General features: G+C 47.8%; 1 protein-coding gene across 5 annotated transcripts in view; it reads left to right on the top strand.

The window, feature by feature from the left end:
* Positions 1–23,163, top strand: part of LOC121681934 (cell migration inducing hyaluronidase 1) — a 63,854-nt gene that overhangs the window by 16,349 nt on the left and 24,342 nt on the right. For 2 of the 5 annotated variants that reach the window (XM_042061896.1, XM_042061893.1), the window contains 11 exons: positions 10,844–11,065; positions 11,962–12,075; positions 14,555–14,692; positions 15,071–15,209; positions 15,313–15,549; positions 15,791–15,970; positions 17,533–17,603; positions 17,817–17,912; positions 18,842–18,963; positions 19,432–19,579; positions 22,125–22,316. In XM_042061896.1, coding sequence (XP_041917830.1) covers positions 12,009–12,075; positions 14,555–14,692; positions 15,071–15,209; positions 15,313–15,549; positions 15,791–15,970; positions 17,533–17,603; positions 17,817–17,912; positions 18,842–18,963; positions 19,432–19,579; positions 22,125–22,316 — 1,390 coding nt within the window. In that variant the 5' untranslated portion in view covers positions 10,844–11,065; positions 11,962–12,008. The remainder of the gene's footprint in view (positions 1–10,843; positions 11,066–11,961; positions 12,076–14,554; positions 14,693–15,070; positions 15,210–15,312; positions 15,550–15,790; positions 15,971–17,532; positions 17,604–17,816; positions 17,913–18,841; positions 18,964–19,431; positions 19,580–22,124; positions 22,317–23,163) is intronic. The other 3 variants (XM_042061897.1, XM_042061895.1, XM_042061894.1) reach the window with 3 other exon arrangements.

Below are 23,163 nucleotides of genomic sequence, written 5' to 3'. Positions count from 1 at the left end.
GGGCGAACAATTAAAACGGCCCCTGGCTCATCATTTTTCACCACATGGCACCGGTTTAAAGTCGCCCGTTATGGGGACTGTACCAAATTGGAAATGGACTCTGAGATTTCTCCGGCTGTGCAGCGACACATGTGCCATTGCTCCATGTGTTTTCGGAATGCCGTTTTTGATTTATGCAGTTTGACATGAATGAAAAGCGCATTGGCAGGGTTTCTGTGCAGATCCTTTGTAAATGTCTGAAGCCATGCCTGTCAGGAGAGGAAAACATTGGATCCATCTCTGATTTCTTTCCACTTGCACTTAACACTCAAGCAAAAAAAAAAAAAAGATCTTCCATCCCCTCTCACATAATAACAGGGGCAGCAGATGCACAAAATACGTAATTACGATCTTGTATTGCAAGGTTGTTTTCGATGGGGATAGAACACAGATAGGCCTGTCTGAAATAAAATGTGAGTGTGTTGAAAAACTATGCAAATAGCCCTGACACTGGCAACAGGACCTGTCATTTTATGTGTTTGTGAGGAGTCAAAGCTGCAAGACATTTGGCTGTATTTTTCTAAAGATATCATTTCAGGTAACAGTCTCTGATATGATTTAGAATATTCCCTCCACAAGAAGATTTTTTTCTAAAGAATTTGAATGCATACTCTTGTCTATGGTGTTATTAAATGGGTCACAGAATCTATCCATAACAATGTGTTGACACCATACCAAATAGCATAAGGGGATGTTGACAGAGTGGGTATATGCCGAGATTGAGTCTGTCAGGAGATACAGGCTATGTCATGTCAGCACCTACATTCGAATTAGTTCATCGTTGAAAAATGGTGCAGGAACTCCCACGTGTGTGTGTGTGTGTGTGTGTGTGTGTGTGTGTGTGTGTGTGTGTGCGTGTGTGTGCGTGTGTGTGCGTGCTGTGTGTTTGATTGTTTAACTATCCATCCAGCGTTCGGGGTAGGGGGTAACATGGGCATGTGTGTGTGAGAGATGTTCATCTGAAGATATGAATTCCTCCCCAGGCTAGTGTCTTTCATTTATTGTGTTGGAAAAATCTCCTTTTCATTTGTAGAATTAGTGCACCTGGGTAAAGGTTCACATGTATTAATATACATGTAATCGCTTGGCTTTGTAAGACCTTGTATCGACAACATTTCCACCATATAACTGGGGCTCTTTAAGGAACATATTTTATTGTTGGATATTGACAGCAATATATATAGAAGAAAACATATGGAAAAATAAAATGTCTTGAAATATACACATACTGTCTTACCATTGTGGGCAAAATCCTGTTTGTGACATTGCCAGGATTGATCACGTCATGTGATCTTTCTCCTCCTTACCATCTAATTCATTTATTAATCCATAAAACGAAGCAGCGCAGCAATTGAGATTTCAGGAAAGGACTTTTAAGGGTTATAGATCTAGGAGTCTCCAAATTGTGTTTAGGGCCAATAAAGACCCCTTAATAGGGAACTAAAAGTGTCGAGTGGCTTTGATTGACAGCAAGGTACTCATCTATTCTTTTCATGCTGGTCTCATCAGGTCAGCCAACACTAGGGACATTTTCAAAGGGAAGACCAAGCTAAGATCTTTAAAGCAGGTCTGTAGTTAATTCTTAGAGGTGAACTAGTGGAACTTCTATGACCTTCTTTTGAACTTTCCTTATTCGTGTGGTATTCTATTTGAAAGTGTAGGCTATGCGAACTAGTTTGATTGGTTGATCTATCAGACATCTCTCGAAGCCAATCTAACTTTATAGTCTCCTAAATCCTTCACCTGATGCATTCATGATACACATGCCTGAATTGTGCAGTAATTGCTTACGTCTGTTCGTTTTTGACATCCTTTATCCACATGAAATCCTGCAGGTATCGCGTCTGTCATCACTGCAGAAGACGTTTCTTTGAAGTGGTATTCAATACTCACTTCTTTTTTTTACCCCATTCCCTATTTATCCACTTCCTCCAAAACAATGTTCACTTCAGTTGTGAAATTGTGACAAAAATGGAATGGGAATTAAGAGAATGTATTATTTAGGCCCATTTCTGCTATAGTCATTTGCTCTCGCAGGCACTGAATAGCCACAAATGGCTGAGAACTGAGTCATGGCCGGAGCAGCAGTGTGTGGGGAAGTAGATGCACCATAATGAGGTGGAATGGGCCTTCCAGGGCTCCGCGGAAAAGCACTCTCCACTCAGGGTGCCCTTTCACTTAGCCGCCCTAGTTTGTGGCATGAGAAATGGCACACACTAGCATGAAAGCCTCCGCAGACAGCCAGTTGTACTGACAGAGAGAGTGTGAGGGAGAGAGAGAGAGAGAGAGAGAGAGAGAGAGAGAGAGAGAGAGAGAGAGAGAGAGAGAGAGAGAGAGAGAGAGAGAGAGAGAGAGAGAGAGAGAGAGAGAGAGAGAGAGAGAAACTGGAAGTGCATACACCAATAAAATGTGAAAAAACTCGGCTGCTGAAATGACAGCATCTGCTTCTGGACCGCGCAGCTAGCCTCATGCTATGTGGAGGAGACACACTGTGCTGATCAAGGCCCGGGGTGGCCTTGACTAGGTTTGACTGCCACAAAGCCATCACTCCTGCTGCCTCAATTTCTCCACAGCACTGGCAAATATGGCCAAGGGGCAGCTCTCATTTTATCTTGTAACTTTCCGACATCTGTTCCTCTTGAGGTGGTGGGCTGCATAGGAGCCATGACTGCTTTGATTCTGGCAAAAGTCTGGGGCCGTCTTTTTTGAGCGGCCGTGCTTTGAAAGAAACAACACTTAAAATAAATAATATAAGTCGGTCTGGGAACTTTGAGGATGATTTATCTGCTGAGACATTGACCCACCCACCCATTTCAATGAAAAGCTGCAGTAATCAGTGAGCAAGTCAGAACAGTCAAAGGAATGACAGATGAAAGCTCATTTGTATGTATGTGTGGGTGTGTGTGTGTGTGTGTGCAGATACGAACAAGACAAGTCTTTGCCTTCTTCTCCTGTTCTCTCATACCCCTCTCCCAGTATCTTGGGGTCGCTCGCCATCTCTCTCCCCATCCTTGCAGGATTTCATTTACATAGTTTGATTGGATGGGCTCATGTCTAGAGGAGAAGAACAGAGGGTCCAGGCTGGATCCTGTGGGAGGAATGTGTGTGTGTGTGAGGGAGAGAGAGAGATTGAGAGAGAGAGAAAGAGAGGGAGAAGGAGAGAGAGAGAGAGAGATGGCTGCTTGATGGCTGCTTGGGAGCACATTCCCATGATACATCTCAAGGTGAGGTAGATGAGATTTCCACAGGGCCCGGGGCAAAGCATCTGAAGGACTTCAATCACATTGCAGTCCTCAGCTTCTCCACCGCCAGAGAGTTACATACCTTCAGCAGCCATCATGGATCCCAACTGGTTGCTGGGCAGGATGTTCTTTCCAGAGAAACAGAAGGAGGGGAGGGGGAGGTGTGGAGGGTGTTATGACAACCGGAATAATCGGCTTTCGCTTGACACTGTAGCACCTGAGCGGAATCCAGCAGAGAGGAGATGTAGGTGGTGCCGTATTATATGATATTGCTAGATATAAGTCCCTGTGTTGGACATCACAAATCCAGTGTGATAGCCATCACTAGAACTTGCACTTTCGCCACAACTATATTTCATAGCAGATTCAGCTTGAGTGCTCGCACGTGTCGACACAGGTTATTTCTTCTGCCCAACCAGTGGGTAACATATTTCTTCCAAAGTAAACTAGCTGAAGTGTGTGTCTTGCAGAAGCACAAACATTGTACTCATCGCAGCGGTACATCCTGGTACCTCGCCCATGCATTATGTATAAAACGTACTTAGTCTCGGAGCGCCGCCATATTACAAGTTTAAAGATCAACAAACCTGTCAGACAGGAAGATCCCGAACGAGATTAATGCAAAAGAGTGGAATTTCCATCTTCACTCCACATTAGGACAGCGAGCTAACCAACCGTTTAATGCTGCACATTGAACTTGCAAATGGCAGACAGTTTTGAAGGGCCCCGAAGATGCATGGCACATGGAAATTAGGTGAACCTATTAACATCCCAGAGCGAGTTATCAGTGCCATGCATCAGTTCTGCATGCCTGATTGTCAGGAGCAATTTATCAGATCATTTGTTTATTTATTTTTTTGGTTGTCATGCTGAATGTTTTGCATGCAAGAGCTTTATCCTGATGTTCGAGCCGAATTCAAGCACATATTTTTTTAAAATCTTTTTTAGCCATCAGATAAAGAGGTCTGATAGGACCCCTTTCTAACTCTGTGGTGTTTGCAGAAACTCTGTACTCACTGTCTACTGCAAATACAGAAAAACAGTCCTTCACACGACATCCTATTGCTTCCCAGTCTGAGGGCAGTGTGTTGATTACACAATGACGAAGAATTTAGTTTCCTCCTAATTTTATTGTGCTCCGTCTGGACAAACAGGGTTCAAGGAAGTCTTTGATTACGGCCATTAGTCTTTCTATTTTTATGGCTTGTCTCGTCCCAGTAAAGTGTGCAGAAGAGCATTCTTTGGATTCTTCCAGACACGTGGCAGAGAGAGCCGAGGAGGTAGGGGTGGTACCACTCCCAGTCCCAGACAGTGAGTCCCCACCGGACCGGCGCTCTCTTTCCCAAGCCCTGGCTGTGCCCTGTTTGATGAGTTCCATCAGTACTAAGCATGCCCCTGGGAAGAGAACTTTCAGCACGTCTTAAGCAAGTTCTCCTGAGAGCGTCTGTTTTTCAGACGAGTTGCAGTGTCTGTTTCACAGCCATTCCGCTAAGTGTCAGGTGTCATTGTGAATGATAGATCTGCTCGCGATGAAGGAGATCGCCCCTGGAACATACCTCGGCCTCAAACAGATGCTGTGTGAGCTCATCAGGAGCCCCCAGATTGCTTCAGATAAGCAGGAAGCTTACAGATTAAGTTGTAAAAATGTTTGTGTGAAACACAGAGAAACTAGTCAATACTAATGTAAGTAATTGAGAGTGTGTGCTGTGACTGGATGAGTTTATATATAGAAACATAACTAAGATTGAAGTAAAGTTCAGTTTCTCATTTATATTTCAATATGTACTGAAGAGTGATGGGCCTCATTATTTTTGCCCGAGGAGCGGCTTTGCTCTCTTCCTCTCTGTGTGATCCCCGTCCACAGCTTTTCATCCCTGCTGTGCTTCGGTGAAAGGCAGCCACTTAATGACCCAGCATGTCTCCAGGGAAACCCTTCTCATCACTCACCTGTCAGCGCACATGGGCGGTCCCGAAATATTTCACTGCGGTCCAAAACAATAATTGAAATCTTACTCGCCAATGAGGAAATGGTGGGTGAGGTGAGGCTTTCATTTTTTCCTTTTGGTTCTCCACGAGAACCAAAAAAAAACACTCGTGCAGGGTGAAGTATTAATCTCGGAGACCGGGGGGCCCACATGTAAACCAACCAACCACAAGCGACCGAATAGGCCGGTCAGTGGCAGGATGGTGAATGGCCTTAATAAAGAGCTCGCTCTGGCGAGGCCCTTCACTGTGAGGGTGAGGATGCACACGTACGTTCGCCCTCTCAGATTTATGTGCTTTGCCAAACTTTTTATTCACACTCCACATTTATCTCTCCTGCATGTTGGAGACAGAAAATGTTTGTATTTTTTCCATGTTTCTCTCTCTCCCAATTATTCTCTGACAAAAACCTCAGAGAGGGAGAGGAGTAATAGATTGTATTGTGCTAGTAGATGCTATCTGATAGGGCTGAGACTGTGGTCCGGCTCAGGCCTGATTAATATCCACCGCTACGTCTCCTGCTCGCTTTGGATTCTTGTCCAGCAGAGTTCTGCTCGCTAAAGCTCTGTGATAATGATCTGTGCCGTTGCGCAGCCCTCGCACAAGGGAACCGAAACAGCACGTCGTTGCCATTCTTGCCGAGCAACCTGGAGAAATCGCTGTTTAATTGAAAAAGTAATTAAAGCATTTTCTCTTTCATCTGATTTTCGGTCGGAGAGCGCAACGTGAAATTGATGTGAAATTGAGAGATTCTGGGGGGTGGGGGAGGAGAGGGTGTTGAAACCAGTTGGAGGCAAACAGTAGCTGCCTGAAAGTTTGCTCGCAATCCATCAACAACAAAAGGCTTTACAGACATCTGTCAAATTATATCACCCAAAACCATTGGGCCACTCTTAGTCACCCTGTGATTTTTTGCAATGCATTCCAGAGCTAAGGCCAGATTATCTGCTCCCATTTGTGAATGCTCAACAGAAATTTGCCAACTCCAAACTCTCTCATGGTCCTGGTGAGTGAGTTTCATCATCCGCTGCATTTTTTACTTTATCTCCGTCTACACCCCCCCCCCCCCCTTCTCAAATTGAGCATCTTTTTACTCATTTTTTCTTTGTCTTTTTTTTTCTTGCTGGAGGGCCCTTACTGTTGTCAGCTCTCCTATTGCATAATGAGGCAATTTTCAGCCCTTTTTATTTGGCCTCTTCCCCGTGAGTTTCATCACGATGGGGGATTAAAGGAGAGCGAGGCGTCCCATGAAAGTGCATCCTTTCCCTCAGACGTGAACGGATGGCCTCTCGCCTCTCTCTCCTAGCCGCGTCTTATCAGCGAAGGTGGGGGGGAGAGCTCTCCATCTATACTAAGCAGCGCGAGAGATAAAGCCACTCTCCTTTCTGTCCTGCCAGACAGGTGTGAGCCCCTGTGTGTGTGTGTGTGTGTTTGTGTGTGTGTGTGTGTGTGTGTGTGTTTCTGTGTGTGTGTGTGTGTGTGTGTGTGTGTTTGAGCATGCATGCATGCGTGCGGGGTCTTTTGTACTCATGCAGTGAGGCGACTTGTTTTCCCCTCAGGCAACGGGAACATGTGTGTGCAGAACAACTTTTTTTTTCACTCCAACTACCTGCAGTATCAGGTGGACCACTACCCCGGCACGCTACCAGCACAGTATGTACAGTATGCGTGTGTGTGTGTGTGTGTGTGTGTGTGTGTGTGTGTGTGTGTGTGTGTGTGTGGGAGGGAGGGGGTGGAGGCAGAAAAACTGTTATTTTGCTTGAAAAGAATCTGGGCTTTCTCCAGCATTTGCAGAGGAGGCCTCCCTCCCTTCCACTGCCCCCTCCACTCCCTTCCTGATTAGTGGGCCAAGGGCCTGCCAGCTCGGCCCTGTGATCTCCACTCTTCGCGCCCTGCCTGCCCCCAGATGCATCCGCACTCATCTCTTATCTGCATGGATGACGCATGACTGCACCTGATGAGCACTGACAGCTGTTGCTGTTTGACACCTATAAATACATCCCCATCTCCTCGGCACTTGTCTGTCCGAGACTCATTCGGAGGCATATTAATTCTTTTTTTTTGTCATTCTCGGGAGATTTTTTCTATTAGACGAGGCATATTGCCTCTGCCGCCGTGAAAAGGCGTGAGTCATCGTGATATAGTTCTTCCATGCCTGGAGTTCTATTTTAGCACCTCATGAGGCTGGGGGAGCTTCTTGATCCCACTGAGCAAATTGGCCAGACCTGTCGATGAGCGGGCCTGCTATTGTCAAAATGCTGTTCATAGGCAACAGTCTGAAAGCTCCCCCAGCGTTTTTGCTAAGGTTGCTAAGGTTGTTCGCTTTCCGTTGGGGAGATTTTAGGTGTCTTCTGATGTGCAAAAGCAGCATGGTTGGTCCCTGGCACTGGGGAGTTCATTTGAAGGCTAGGGGTCTTTGTGTTTGGCTTAAAAGCCACCCAGACTTTAGCCTTTTACTTTACTCCAAGGCCTTGTCTTAACGTCACTTATACGAAAAGCTTTCCAGTTCAATTTTTGCTAATCTGCTTTATCGTAGCATTGCAGCACAGGCAATGAGGATTGTAAATGGAAGAAAAATCAAGAAAGAAAGAAATATGTTTCGCTTATCCCTGGAAGTTGAGCTCCTTTTGTTCCTTTGACAACCTCTTGCACAAAGGGACCAGCAGCAAACTACCTGTTGAGCACAATGTCACACCGCAGACAAAGGTGTTGCACAATGGCTGTTCCCTGTCAGGCATCTGGGTGATGGGCGCGGCACTGAGTGTAGGGTGTCTCCACGGGGCCAATGTGTACATCAGGACTCGTATGTTCTCCTACAGGCTTGCTGAGTCCTGCTGTCTGAACCACTTTACACACACTCACACACACACACACACACACACACACACACACACACACACACACACACCTGGTCAAAATGGGCTCAAACCACTTGCAGTATTTTGCCAGCGGATGCAGCCTTTTGTGGTTTTGTCCATGGATGTGTGCACACGTTGCTGGAATTGGGTGTTGAGCTGGAAAGTGTTTGTTTCCCTTAAACGAACCGCAGAGCGGACTGTGTTTAATTTTTAGAATTCTATCCATCATTGAGCACTGGTCAATTCTGTGGTGCCTTTTTCCGCAAGCTCATTGAATGGTGAAGTGCATGCCGTCGTGTTTCTATTTTTGGGACCATTCAGATGTGTCTTAAATGCGCTCCTCTCCCCTGGCCCAGCTCTGCACCTGTGGTCGCCAGGGTGATGCGCTCTGTTTAGCAGACGAGGCGTTCTCCCCTGTCAGCAGGCCAGCGGATGCTAAAGCAGGATTAGACAGTCTGGAGGAGCCGTAAAAATAGCTGTTTCAACAACATGGCCGTCTGAGAGCCTCTCATTCCCCTTCTGCAAGTAATCCAAGGCCGGCTATCGGGCCAAACAATCTCCTGCACCAGGGTGTCAGCTCCACAGGAGACCCCATCAGCTCTAAAAAAATAAAATAGAATGAATTAACGGTCGCTGGAGTGTACAGCTTTTCACAGGCCCTCCCAGGAAGTAGAATCCCATTAGGGTTTCTTCAGAGGTCACTTGACTTTAAATGGAGAGTGGGTGAAGTGGAGGCCGGTCCTGTTTTCCAGCTGATGAAGAGGTCTTGAGATTTATTATTGCAGGCCATATGGAAACGGTTAAGGGCACGTCAGCAGAAATTTTCCTTGCTCCTGAAACCCGTAATGTGTGTCTTGCGTGCTACTCCTTTTTTCTCCCATGTGCCTCGAGAGGGGCGCCAATCACATGCACACACGCCTGCCCGTCTCAACGAGAGGGGCTGCGCTGTGGGCGTCTTCCCTGGCACTCTCTCGTAATTCATGCTTTTACAGGTTCCGATAATTACACGCTGCAGTAGGCCTATGCACTCATTTTTAGATTAATAGCCAGATATAAGACAGGAGGGCTGTCCTTGAGAAGCTGGTAGTTCCAGTTTCCCCTAGTCAAGCACAGGTCAGATAACGTGCACTGTGACACTGCGGAGAGGAAACAAGAGTGGAACTCCCTTTCAGAAGTTCTGTTTCCTTCAGTGGCGGGAGTGTTTTCATACAGTGTTACGGAGCTTTCACTGGCCTGCCGAGCTTGTAAAGTTTCTCATAACTGCTAGCTTGGAACATGCTAGAGAGCTCCTGTAAAATCGGCTGTGTTGAAATATGTGTGCGACACTTATTTTTTGCTCTGGGGTTTATAGGCAAGCTTTAAATGGACTAACCAAAAAGCCTTGCAAAATAAATGCTTCCACTGCTTGTGTTTTGGCACACCGGCACGTCTGGGTGAGTCATGGGAAACTGTTTCACGTGAGAAATTTCTTCTGTGATTCACCCCTGACACTGCCGTCTCGTCTTTTGTGGCAATGGGGAGAGCTTTGGCAAGAAGGAGAGAGTGGTGGAAGTGGCTTATCTGGGCAGATGGTGACTTCTCTCTGCCCGCCACACAGGTCAGTATCAGCAGCCTGCTGCTCAGCTCCTGAGACATGTCCACCGTGAGAGGCCGTGGTGGCCGGCCACTTTTATCTCACCGTCTTTTCCAAACTGCCCCCCCCCCCCCCCCACACACACACACACACAGGAAATATGATGTCATGCTTTTGGAAGGCATCTATCGGTCAGAGGCCCAGGATTCTGCTGAGTGCTCTGACTGGGCAGTTTTGACGGGTTGAGCTCACTCACTGCGCTCCATCTATAATACAAGCGCTGTGACCGGGCTGACCGCCCTGCGCCACTGAGCAAACATTTCTGTGTCTCTGGACGAGACATGTGAGCACAGACTTGCGATGCAGACGCGGCACATGACACACACACACACACACAGAAAAAAGCAAGGACGCAGGGAAGAGTTCAAACTGCGACTAAGCGGAGAACATATTTCCCTTTTTAATAATGCAATGCTGGCCTTCAGTGTATCCCAGCACTTCTGCTCAGCTTTGATGTGCACATAAAACAGGAGGGCTTTGAACAGCACCTTTCACATGCCCCCCCCCAGCCTAAGATGCATTCTGCTATCAGCGCCTGCCCTCTGTTCTGCTGTCAGAGAACTTATCATCATCATCATCGTTTGGCAGAAAATCTACCTAGAATATATGTGCAATTTACCAGATGCGGCAAACAGTAATGAGAATCCCATATTGCCAATATGGACAGGGGCATAGGCAAGGCAGGCTTGTTTATTAGTTTGTTTGTTTGTTGATTTATTTATTTATTTATTTATTTATCTAGATGGAGGGGTTGAGTCTTATTACTCTCACGAGTCATCATGTGCAAGCTTTTGAATTAGGCCATATCTTCACCTCACCTCAAAACAACACAGAGCATTTCCCCCTGTACACTGCCTATCAAAAGCCCTGAGCTACTGGTCTGGGTACACACACACACACACACACACACACACACACACACACACACACACACACACACACACACACACACACAGTGCCAGGTCAGGGCATTCTTTTCCCCTAGCGTGAGTGCCATGTGATTTACTAGAGCACCGTTTTCTGAGCTATGTGAATGCACAGAGGTACCGGCTGTGATCGTCTATGATAATTCTCTCTTTGTTTTGTAGGACTGAATTGAATACCCTGTAGCGTGGGGGCCAGGCAAGGGGGAAGAGCGAGAGCGAGAGACAGACGGAGAGAGAGAGAGAGAGAGAAGCTCCTTGTGCGATCAGAGAGGTAATCTACCAGAGATATCGCTCCCCTGAGAAGAAGAGGAGGAGTGCGGGACTCTTCTCCCTCAAGGACCTGCTGCCCATCATCGTCCGACCTCAAGGTCCTCAGTTTCATCTGTACGGCATGAAAAATCCACAATAAAAAACATTCTCTGCCCCGACTGCTGTCTGTTCTTTCTTTTCTGTTTCTGTCCTCTTCTGTTTTTCTGACTGTGAGGAAAAGATGATTTACTACCTAAGGGCTTTCATCCTTGGTTTTAACTGCCATGCACAAATTGCTCTTGCACCGGATGACATGTTGCCACATTATGAGCTGTTCCGTGGTACAAATAAATGCATAATTCATGAGTCGGTGGCTCAGCTATGGTGCGGGTGGCAGGCTGTGGTCGGGGAGAGGAGTCTTGCAGAAAATTTCACACCTGTTCCGTAATTACCACCTGGCTGAGACGGATAAGGCCAGCCCTGGGAGGTGGTTTTAATCATGTTAGTGCCAGCACACAGCCCCAGCAACACTTGTATGGTGTTCCTCGAGGGATAGCCTACTGTGGATTTTCTTGCACACATTTTCATAGGGATACAGTCATGCACTGGTTGCATCAAAATATTAAAATAAAAGTAAATTCATGTAATTTTTATGTAACTGCAATGGGAACAAGGCTGCTGTTATTAGCCACATGTGCTTTTTTTTAACCTTTTCCCTGTTGGATTTTGCAATCCCTTAAAGATTTCTACAGATATAGGCAAAGTAGCTTCCTGATCTTTTTATAAACGCAGCCCTCACAAATCTCTGCCTGTCCCCAGAGAGAGAGAGAGAGCGAGAGAGAAAAAGAGAGCGAGAGAGAGAAAGCGAGAGAGTCAGAGCGTGCATTTTTTCTGAATGTTTTTACAACAACTGCAGTCTTCTTTTTTTTTCCTGATGCAAACAGTGCCACCGTCGTCTCCTTCAAGTCCCTGACTCCATTCCTCACTCTCACACACAAGCGCTTTTCTGTCTGTCTTGTTTTTTGGTCTAGGTGCCTTGAGAAGCTTCCAGTTCTGACCAGACCTCTGGAGCTGAAAGATGAAGAGCCGCGTCGCCTTGCTGCTGCTCCTCGCTACCCTGCCCACCCTGCCCTTCACTCAGGCTGGTAAGCCACCACAGGGAAAACGACACATGCATAATTAGATCAATGCTAATGTGGATTAGAGGCTGCCTCAGTGTGACTAAAGGGAAAATGCTGGCAAGCGGGCGCGCGTGTCTGGGGTATTTTGGGTGTATGTGGCACTGGGACGGTTTCCTCCTCCACCTCCTCCCTCCTCCTCCTCCTCCCCTGGGTGTCTGCTGGGAGTGGGTAGACAGTACACCCAGTGAGCAGCTGCACATGGAGCTGCTTCATCAGGCCTTCAGCTGGCACAGACGCATGTGAATGGAGCAGCGTACTGTAGGTGCAGCTGGTTGTGGTCACATTGGGACAGGATTGCACCAGGCCACGGTGTGACATTCTGCTATTCGTAAGACCAAGGTCTGTTTCGCCAGAGAGTGCAGGCTTGGAGAGGCTTTATTATTACATTTTGATTTCACCATAGATAAGAGCTTAGTGCAGCCAGGGGGGATCGATGCGGGATGGCATATGTGGCCTTAGAAATATAATAACTCATGCAGCCTGGAGTGTACTGCATGTCCTCAAGTGTTATTATTAAGTCTGCTCTCTCCGTTCAGCAGCCAGCAAACAGGAGCGCACACCGCACTCGAGAAGAATGCATTTCTGCCTCCTTAATAGACAGTTTGTTGTGCTGCGCGCAGAATAGAAGAGGAGGGAGTGTGTGAGCTCCTGGTTAAGTGCTGTGAACCGGCTTTTGCTTTTGTGTCTGCTGGTGGTTACGTGACACCACGGCGCTAAGCTCTGCTCCGCTGTGCTCTGCTGTGCCGGTTCAGCTGCCGCTGCTGTTGCCACGTATGGGAAAAGCAGCCAGAGCGAGGCTCCCCTGTTGACTTCAGCCCGGCAGCATTGGCTCCGCTCCCGAGCCCGTGGCCTCATCTCCTCCAGATCCTGCTTTAATTCTACCCTTGTGCGGAGGAGCTGACCTCAAAGCATGGAGGCCACACTTAGCTGTGGCACACTGCCTCATATTTATACGGCCGCATATAAATAGTTCCCTTGTTTTGCTTTTGTCCTTTAAAAAAAAAAAAAAAAGCCTTTTCATTGAAATTGCAAACAGAAGTCTGTCAGAAAATGTTGTTGCGTTTCTCTAATTGCAAACATGACTGGGCCCACTGCTTTCACTTCATGAAAGCTCAAGTGTGGGGCAAAGGACAAGGAAGCAAAAAAATTAATATGGAGCTGACAAGTTCTATAGTTCTGTTCTGGTGTTATTGTGTTCCTCTTTGGCTCCTCTGTCTGCCCTTTGTTGCTGCAAAGCAGCTAAGCAAATATGGCATGCTTTTAATGGAACTGCACGATTGTTTGCATGTAGAAATGCCTGTGCCTCACTGAATCAAATCAGTTGTGGCATTGTATGGTGCTGGTGGTCTCTTTCGCTTTGTTAGATGCCTGCTGGGATTGTATGCATATGAGCCAGAGTCTGTTGTGAGTCTGTAGACATTACATTTCGAATGGCTTTCTAGCTCTTGGAATTTGCAGCCTTTTACGCTGTAATCTCTCTCTAAGAAGTCGGTCCAAACATGAAGAGTTTGAAGATTTACCAAATTAGCATGATAATTAATGGGGTTGTAATTGTTATCAGAGCCTCTCTTTCACTGTTTGTTTGACGTTGCGTTTTCTGTTTGTTGGCGACATGTGTTTTGTCTCCAGGGGTGTTTTAAGGCTGCAGTACATGGACTACTCGTGGTTTACCTGTGTCGGAGTTCAGTCAGGGTTCACCGTGTCTGTCTCCCAAAGCCAAAACAAAAACAGAAGAGAGTCTCGAGTTGTGTTTCGTGCTGCTGTGGCCAGACGCTACAGTGCTCGGAGTTGTTTTTCGTGGGAATATTAACCACTGACTCAGAATGCACTTGGCACCCGTGCTTGTGCAAAAATAATGGTGAAGTTATTTGCTAGCAAGGGAAGTTGAGGGGGAGTTGTGGAAAGGTTGACATGGTGGAAATGTGAAGGACATAGACTCGTCACTATTAGTAAAACAAAAACAAAATAAACACAGCCTGTTCGGAGAAAACAAAGCTGGCAGGTCAGAGGGTCAGTGCAGCCTGTCTTGATTTGAGAGTGGAAGCAAATGATCATCTGGATCTGTGGTTGTTTTCGACCTCAGATTGTCTCGATTCACAGCAGCCGGCGTCCCTGGGTGCATTGTGAACGGGTAGTCTGGCACACATGTGTGCTTCTGCTGAGAGCCCTCACAGCACCTCCTCCACCTGCTCCCACTCCTAGCAAAAACTAACAAACCGTGTCGGAGACACACAAAAAAACGGCGTCTGTGATGTGTATTCATGAATACTTCATGCCTGCTTGCTAGAGATCTTTCCCTTTATCTACATTGGAACTTGTTTTAAAGATGTGGTCTGGCAGAAGCCAGGCTGTGGTTGATCACGTTAATGTTGACATTTTGTTTTGTGTGTGCGTGTGCGTGTGCGTGTGCGTGTGTGTGTGTGTGTGTGTGTGTGTCTTGCAGTGTGTCCTGACAAAGAGTCCGGCTTGCAGCCATGGACACCCGGCCACAGCGAGGCTCATCGCGTTACCATAGGTTACGGCCGCAAAGTCCTCCTTACCAGCTCAGGAACTGTCCACTCCATTGAGATCCTCAACGGGGGTAAGAAGCCATTTTTTACCCTCCCTCGGCCGTGTCCTTCACTGTTAAACTGCCATAGGGATTTATCTCCTCCCATTAGCAGTCAGCTATGTCTCTCCCTGTCCGCCACGTGGTCGGGCCGCACAGCGTTCCCTTAAATCAAAGCGCCGATCACTCATCCAAGATCACCTCAGGCTCGTCTAACGCGTGTCAGGAGGATTTCCCCCCACCGTGAAGCGCAGTGCTCGTAAAAAAGAAAGCCCTAGCAGCTTGCTTTGGTGGGTGACTGTAGTCAGCCAGAACACGGCCCCTTAAAAGGAGAGAGTCTGAGATGCCGCTTGCATGAAAAACACTAAAGCCCGGAGACCTCTGTGTCATGGGAGCATTCTTTTTCTGCAGGAAAGCTTGTAATTGCCGACACCAATCGACCCATCTTGCTGCGGGCCAAACACATTCACATTGGGAACAAGGGAGAGCTGCACATCGGCAGTCCAGACTGCCCATATAAAGGCAGCCTCACCATATCCCTCTTCGGGAGGTAAGACAAACACCGACTTTAATTAGGCATGCCAGACGGCGAGCGAGAGCGATTCATAATTCATGATGTCATAACGCTGGCCTCTCTCTCTGATACTGAACAGATCCGATGATGCCGACGTCGGGCACAGCTACTTCGGGCGAAAGTACCTCGGCGTGGGCACAGGAGGCAAGCTGGAGATCCACGGCGCCAAGAAGCTGTCGTGGACGTTCCTTAACAAGACACTGCACCCTGGCGAGGGCAACGAGAACAGCTACCACTTCGAGAAAGGCTGGGGAAACAGAGGCATCATTGTCCACGTCATCGACCCCAGCACTGGCAACGTGCTGCACAACGACAGGTTTGTACTCACAGTGATAACTCTCCTATGATGCATCTGCAAACCACAGATGGAAGCCTGATGAGATAAAAGCACATTGCCATCGCCCATTCATGTTGTTGTGCTTTGAAACAGGATAACCTGCAGGGTGTTATTATTCTTGATTGTACACTGTTTACATTTCTGTGAAGATTTGTATGTTTTCATTGAATGAGCTTAAGTGATTCATGCCCCCCCGTACTCGTCTGGGGTCCCTCCGCAGGTTTGATACGTACCGGAGCAAAGATGAGAGCCACCGGCTGGCTCAGTATGTGGCCGCCGTGGAGGACGGCATGATTCTAGCCATGGTGGTCAATGACGAGGGTTCCAACAACCTGGAGGACACGGCCAAGAAGGCGCTCAACAAATTAGGCAGCCGCGAGCTCACTCGGCTGGGATTCCGGTACTTGTCTCTTTTTCTTTCTCTCTCTCTCTCTCTCTCTCTCTCTCTCTCTCTCTCTCTCTCTCTCTCTTGGACCCTATTGAGCATGAGTGGGAAAACAGCCATGATAGATCAAGCAGATGATCCCCACCCCCGCCCCGAAATGTCCAAAGCTGTCTTAGGACAGCAGTGCAAAATAACTTTGAGGTTTTCCGAACTTGATTTATCCCCTGCTGAAAGATGGCTCTCTCTCTCTCACTCTCTCAACCCCAGATTTACTCTCCGAGTATCGATTTGCCAAATCCTGCTCTGTTCGACCGAGTGTTTCCATTACTTCCCCTCAGTCGCAGACACTTGAAAAATGACTCGTGTTCGGATTTAGCATTAAGGTCAATAAAGCATGCGACATGGCAGCTCACCAGAAATCATGCTTACCTTCTGTACGCCCGCATGACATAAGTCTGGAAACATTTCTTTAATTTGGGCTAAACTCATCCACACCCCAGACTTGTGCCTTCTCAGTGGAAAGCACTGAAATCACTGTCAGAATTCCACTGGTTAAGTTAATAATGATCTCTGGGTTCACAGTATATGCGTGTGCCGAGCTGTCGGGGTCACAATTATCTCAGATGCTTCTATCCCTGGACCTCAGGCTGCGACAGCGGTAGCCCCACCGTGATTGTCTTGCTTTGTGAGGAAATTCCTAAACTGCTTTTGTGGAGCGGCTAGCCAAGTGGCCAGTGGGTCTCTTCTTGCTCGGGAGGGGGAATAAAAATTGACAAACATTCACATTAAAATATTTCCACATGGCTTCTCCACATGAAGGAGGGAACTAGGACCCTGGGGGTGAAAGGGGCGTCTTGTCTACTGTGCTGCACAGCCTCACCAAATCACACTTAAAGTCTGAAAATTGCCCGTGGTGCCTTGGGGATACCTTTTATTAGCCAGTAATCATGAAGAAAATGACAGGGAGATAAATGTGAATGTGTTTGGCACAAGGCTTATTTGCATGCACATACCTTGGAGGAGGCTCTGCTTGTTAAGCATGCTGTTGCCTACTCAGATCAGAAGCGTACCACAGTGCCATGGCGTCAGTCTCGGTGTGTCAACCGGGAGATCCTGACTCATCCACTTGATTTGTCTGGCTGACAGTCGGAACAGGCCTGAATGCCAGAGCGACCTGATGGCGTTGTCAGGCTGTCTCCTTACAGGAGGGCCCCAATCAATGTGAGGCTGATGTGTGGCTGATGTGTTAGTCTCTCCCTAACTGTAATTACCCAGGCTGCCCTGAGTACCTCTTTGGCCGCCAATCACACCTTGTGTCAACATCATTTACAGAGCTGAGTGTCAGAATGTTTATTTAATAGAGACATCTTTGTCTCTCTACCTGTCTGTCTCCTCTATACTATCTCTGTCAATCTCCCCTCCCCTTCTTACCCCCCGCCCCCTCTCTATCTCTCTCTGTCAACCCCCCCTCCCCTTTATACCCCCCCTCTATTTCTCTCTCTTGACCCCCCCCTCTCACAATCTCTCTCTCCCTCTCTCTTTCACTCTATCTCTCTCTTTCTCTCTGATACTCACAGTCATCCATGGAGTTTCATCACAGTGAAAGGAGATTCATCTGCTGCAGTGGAGGACCGTGCCATCTATCAAGGTGAGGCCTCTAATCGCCTCTGTTTGCACAGTGTCAGAAGGCAAATATGACACATCCCCTGTGGGAGCAAAGAGATATGCTGAGGCAGATCTACCGCGCCACTCACAACACCACACTGTGTGTGTGTGTGTGTGTGTGTGTGTGTGTGTGTGTGTGTGTGTGTGTGTGTGTGTGTGTGTGTGTGTGTGTGTGTGTGTGTGCGCTCTACCACAGGCACCAAGGCATCCTCGGAGGCCAAGAGTTCCAAGATCTTCCAGACAGGCTATGGCGAGCACTTCACTGTCACCACCTCCAGTCAGTGGGTCCAAGGTAAATAGCCAACTCCACTCAACTAACTCCACCAACACCATCTCAGCCACAATCTCTCAGCTTGGAGAGCTCGTGGTCCTCAAGCATCCCTTCATTACAAGTGGAAGAGCCTTAGGCATTTTTATGTTTGTGCAGTGGTGAGCTGCTTGTAGAGGGCATGCATTATGCCACTGGTCAGAAAAATACAGCTCACGCAATTCAAACCCATCCAGTAAATTATAGATAATGGCATTTTTGAAAGAGAAGCTTTTGCCATTGGAGGGTGACAGATGATATGGATTGTGTATTGTATTTCAGGATTTCCGAGTCTCTCAAGGGTCTATATTGACATTTGCTTGTGTCCAATCTCAGCCTTCAATCCACAATGGGCCATCATAGTGGAGAGCTGCTCCTGTTGCCGTAGTGAATGTAATACATAATCATTATAAAGCGTTTCGAAAATGAGGCAAACTCTGCTGGAGATTATTAGTAATCAAAGAGGAGGTGAGCTACTCTTGATTCAAGGCTCTCTCTCTCTCTCTCTCTCTCTCTCTCTCTTTCTTTGCCTTTCATTGCTGTTTTAATGCATTTGATTTGAATGCAGCTGAACAAAGCAAGGAGCATTCCCTGTTGGCGCTAGCTCATCAGGCAGAATATAATGTGGGGAGAAAGCTCCTCAATTACTTGGCCACAAATACTTTCTGACAGGCAGAATGGAAAAGAGGCAGAATCCTGGATGTAAATTAGTTTAATATCTACGTGAACTCTCTCTGACAGGGCAGAGACAGGGGCTTACTGAACTCAGTGGGTGGTGTGTGTGTGTGTGTGTGTGTGTGTGTGTGTGTGTGTGTGTGTGTGTGTGTGTGTGTTATTGTGTTTGTTATTGTGTGTGTATTGTTGCTTGTTTGTGTATTAGTGTTCTCTTATGCAGTCCGTTATGTACCCTGCAGAGGCGGAGTGGACCGAGTGGTTTGACCGGGATGATGAAAGAGGCTCTGGAGACTGGGAGAAGCTCTCTGATCTCCACAAGGCTTTCCCCGAGCGACTGTGCAGCAACCCAACGGACATGGAGGTACACACACACACACACACACACACACACACACACACACACACACACACACACACACCATTATATCATTACCATTATATATGCATAAACAAACAAACAGTAAGAAAAACAACAGAATGTATGTAGCTGTCAGTCATATTTAAAAACAATAATGTTTAAACAAAAAAAGTTGACCTAGATCCCAGTTCTGCCACGCCTGTGACCCACATTTTGTTTGTGCCATCAACCCAGCACAGCCTCCCATCTCCCAGAGTTATGCTATTCTCTCATTTAAGTTGTGGAGTCAGACACTCAATCAGTTGGGCTGGGTTGATTTACACAGATTGTAAATTGGGAGGGGTTGACCGCAATGTTTGATTTACACAGATTATGATTCGCTCAATATTGACTGCGGGCCTCGTGGTCACCATTTGAACGGACGTGAGGAGCGTTGACCCGCTGCCCTTGCTCTCCCTCTCTCTGATGCAGGCCGAGACCCATGACGGCATCCCGGCGAACATGACAGGCGAGATCTTCTCCAAGAACGACAAGAACTACGGCTTTGTGTGCCTGAACAAGGACCAACCCGACGGCCTCTGCCACAACTACAGAGTGCGCTTTCTGTGCGGGAAGCTGGGTATGTGTGGAATTCAGGGGCCTCCGCAGTCTCCGCGGCAGTGACTACCGCCACGCTCCATCTGTCTCCGCCACTTTATGTGTAGGGCTATAATCAGAGAAATTTGCATTGGCTCGGGGGGTGAATTCTGAGGTTTGGAAACTTGGCATGCTTGCTCTGTCTCTTTCCTCTGCCTGGGCTTGCCAGACGCGCCTTGTCACGTGGATTGCATGTCTGCCTGCATAACAACACCCCCCTACACACACACACCCAACCCTCCACCCAGCCATCTCGTCCATACCAACCCACTCCACCCCCACCCCTCACCCCTCACCCCTCACCCTTCGGGTGAAGACACAGATCTGCAGTCTGGGAAACTTGGCGTGTGTGTGGAGGTAGCGAGAAGTTCAGGCTCTTCCATCCTCCAAAAGGCTGTAAGGGCAGAGGGGTGCCAACTGGGTGCCAACATGTTGATACCACACTAACAAGTCAACATTCGTGCCCTGGGAATGTGAAGTATCCCTGGAGAAATATAATCCAGCTCAGTCAGGTTGTTCTGCTGCAGGGGGAGGTGGAAACCAGAATGGGTTCCTGACCTTCAGGAGCTGAAATTAGCCAAGAGGATGTGATAACATCCCATCACACAATGCTAAGGAAGTCAGGTACAAGCATGCAACGCGCCTGTTTACCTCAAATGCAGAATCCGCATCCCATCTCATCCCATCCCCACCTCACCTTCCTTCCTCGTCACGGTGTGAGTCTACTCAGGCACAGCCGATCGAAGCGTCTGGGGTGTCCCCCTGCTGTGGCTGTCAGACCTGCAGCTGGACGAGGTGTTCTCACGCCAAATCACTATCGCGCCCCGCCAGCACAGAGGAGCGTAGCGAAGCTGGAGACTATGCAGCTCCCGCTTGGCCACGGTTTGATTCCCCATTGATTTCCCATCAAGCACTGCACTCCATTTTCGCACCAGAGCGACCGCAGAGTTTTTCTAAATGGGCAGTGAAAGCATTTTTACACTGCGCTCTGTGGCACGGGGAAGGAGCCAGCAGGCGGTCAGGGCAGGCATGTGTTTCGGACTAGCTTACAGAGGAGGGGAAGAAAGAGAAAGTCTGTGTTTACACAGACAGGTGGGTCATGTTTTGGGGACCTTAGGGCGATGACAAAATCCTCTTTAAGCACCCAAAACAGCAAAGGAATTTTTGGGAAGCTCAAAAAGCCGAGCTTTTACGATGGTTCTCAGAGAGGAGATTCAGAGGGTAGCTGTGTTTTAGTGGTTTTAGTTAGTTAGAGTGAAAGCAGAGCAACCTACAGCACTCCTTGCATGACCACTCCCCCTCCCTCTCTCTCTCTCTCTTTCTCTGTTTCTCTCTGTTTCTTCTCTTTCCTCCCATGTGCTCACACACTCCAGTAATAAAACTCAATGCTTTATGCTTCGCTGTTTTGAAATATTTGACCACCACTCTGACTATTATTTATGGGAGGTTGTACAGGAAAAATCCAACAGAAGGCTATTTTGTCCACATAACCCCTTCGCCTCACATGCTCCTACTAATCGAATCACATGTCACACACAAGCATCTGCTAATCTCATCAACTACTGTATGTGAGTTTTCCACTGGCCACCCACAACCTCCACCTCCTCCACCTCCACCTCCTCCTCCTTCTCTTCTCCTGAACTCATCTGTGGGATTCCTGTACACTCGCTCCGCCGTTTGTCCCAGCTGTGTTTGTGTCCTCTCCGCCAGCTGAACCAGGGGCCCATGAGATCCACCCGTTACTTTACTGACTTTAACCACCAACACAAACTATACAAAGCCTTGAAAAATGTTTTTCATTGTGTCACATAATATTTATTATAGAGGGAGACTTGTGCATGGTGTCCTTTGAGAATCCAACTCGACCTTATTGGGTCTACAGACTCCTGAGACTCCAACTCGACCTTATTGGGTCTAAACTCTTGTAGCAGCAGCTAATCTGATAAAACCTTCTGAACATTAGCTTTATCTTAGCCCTCCAGTGATCATGAGTTGATTTATTTTTTTTTGCCGTCTGCATCTGAGCCAGTGCCAGCCTGTGGAGAAGTCACCGCATCGGTTCCTCAGTCTCCCGCCATCTGTCACCGAGCCTGCGTCAACACGCGCTTGTCTGTCACACACAGAAAGATGGAAATGCTTTTTTGCTACATCACTTGTACTTTTTTCCTGTTGACAGTGAATTATGTGAATGATGTATGTGCTTATTGTTGTCAATTAGAGCTCCATCACACAACAATGACTGGGGATTATGGCAGCTTGGACGCCATGTGCACTATAGAGCCCCACTGTCTCCCACCTCACATTTTGGCTATGTTTTGAAAGCAGAGTTTCAGCAGTTGCCTAGTAACTGCTGATTCACGGCTAATTGGCCTCTGGATGATTATTCCGAGGATCACATTTATGTCAGTTTCCTCGGAATTCAGTGTTTAGTTTTTGTCTCTCTCTCTCTCTCTCTCTCTCTCTCTCTCTCTCTCTCTCTCTTGCTCTATGTCATTAGCTGATGTTTTCTCGTTCCCCTCTCTCCACAGTTCGCCCACAGGCATCCATCACGGTGGACATGCTGTCCAACTCCAGCATCCTGGAGCTGGCTGACGAGGCCCGGGGCTGGAGGGCCGGCGACCGCCTGGTGGTGGCCAGCACCGACTACTCCATGCACCAGGCCGAGGAGTTCGACGTGCTGCCCTGCCCGGCCTGCGCCCCCAACCAGGTCAAAGTGCAAGGTCAGTCAATCAATTTACTCACACTCTCCCCCAGACACCTCTGCTGCTGTTTGCTAAAGCAAGCCCTGTGGCAATATGTTCTGTCCATGCCGTGCAGAGTCTGTTTTGAAGTTCAAAAAGGGATGTGTTATTTGCACTGCCAAGCATGTTTGGTTTCTGCTTGCTGTGCTTTCTATCTGGACCTGGAGTTCAGCTTGCATAAGCATGTATCAGGCCTGGGCGGCTCTCTCTCATTCAGGGGTCAGGCCCGAGCTGGAACACACGTGAACTCCGCAGTTCATGCCCGAGCAGTGTTGGGATGACGAGCTGGAACTGAACTGGGAAGGCTTGTGTGGAGGACAAGACGAGTCTGGAAATTATGAATATTTGACTCGGGGCCCAGCGTTTGAGATTCCACTGAGTTTGGCTGAAGCCACAAATAACCAAAGAAACAAATCAGTGTTGCGAGCGTGCGGTTTCTCGCAAAGCCTCAGAGTGACGTTTGGGTGTTGGAAGACTGAGTAGGGGAAGACGGTGATTTGTAACGTCGTGGAGAGGAAGTGGCCCAGAGAGTTGTGCAACGCGTCACCCTTTCTATTTGATCTGTCACTCCATTTTCTTTCTCCCTCTCTCTCTCTCTCTCTCTCTCTCTCTCTCTTTCTCTCTCTCTCTCTCTCACCCTCTGTCTCTCTCTCTCTCTCTCTCTCTCTCTCTCTCTCTCTCGCTCTCTCTGTTTAGTGAAGAAAGTGGTGTTCACTGGAATAACCCTGCAGCTGGTTTCAACAGAGCAGGAATTGACCTGTCCAGGAAAGTTTTCCGAAACTGCTGCATCACTCCATTACATAAATTGTTTTTACACCGAGGATGC

Source organism: Alosa sapidissima, chromosome 14 (genome assembly GCF_018492685.1).
Source record: "Alosa sapidissima isolate fAloSap1 chromosome 14, fAloSap1.pri, whole genome shotgun sequence".
Lineage (NCBI taxonomy): Eukaryota > Metazoa > Chordata > Actinopteri > Clupeiformes > Clupeidae > Alosa > Alosa sapidissima.
The sequence above is the reverse complement of the archived record's forward strand: the minus strand, read 5'-3'. Positions and strand labels throughout refer to the sequence as shown.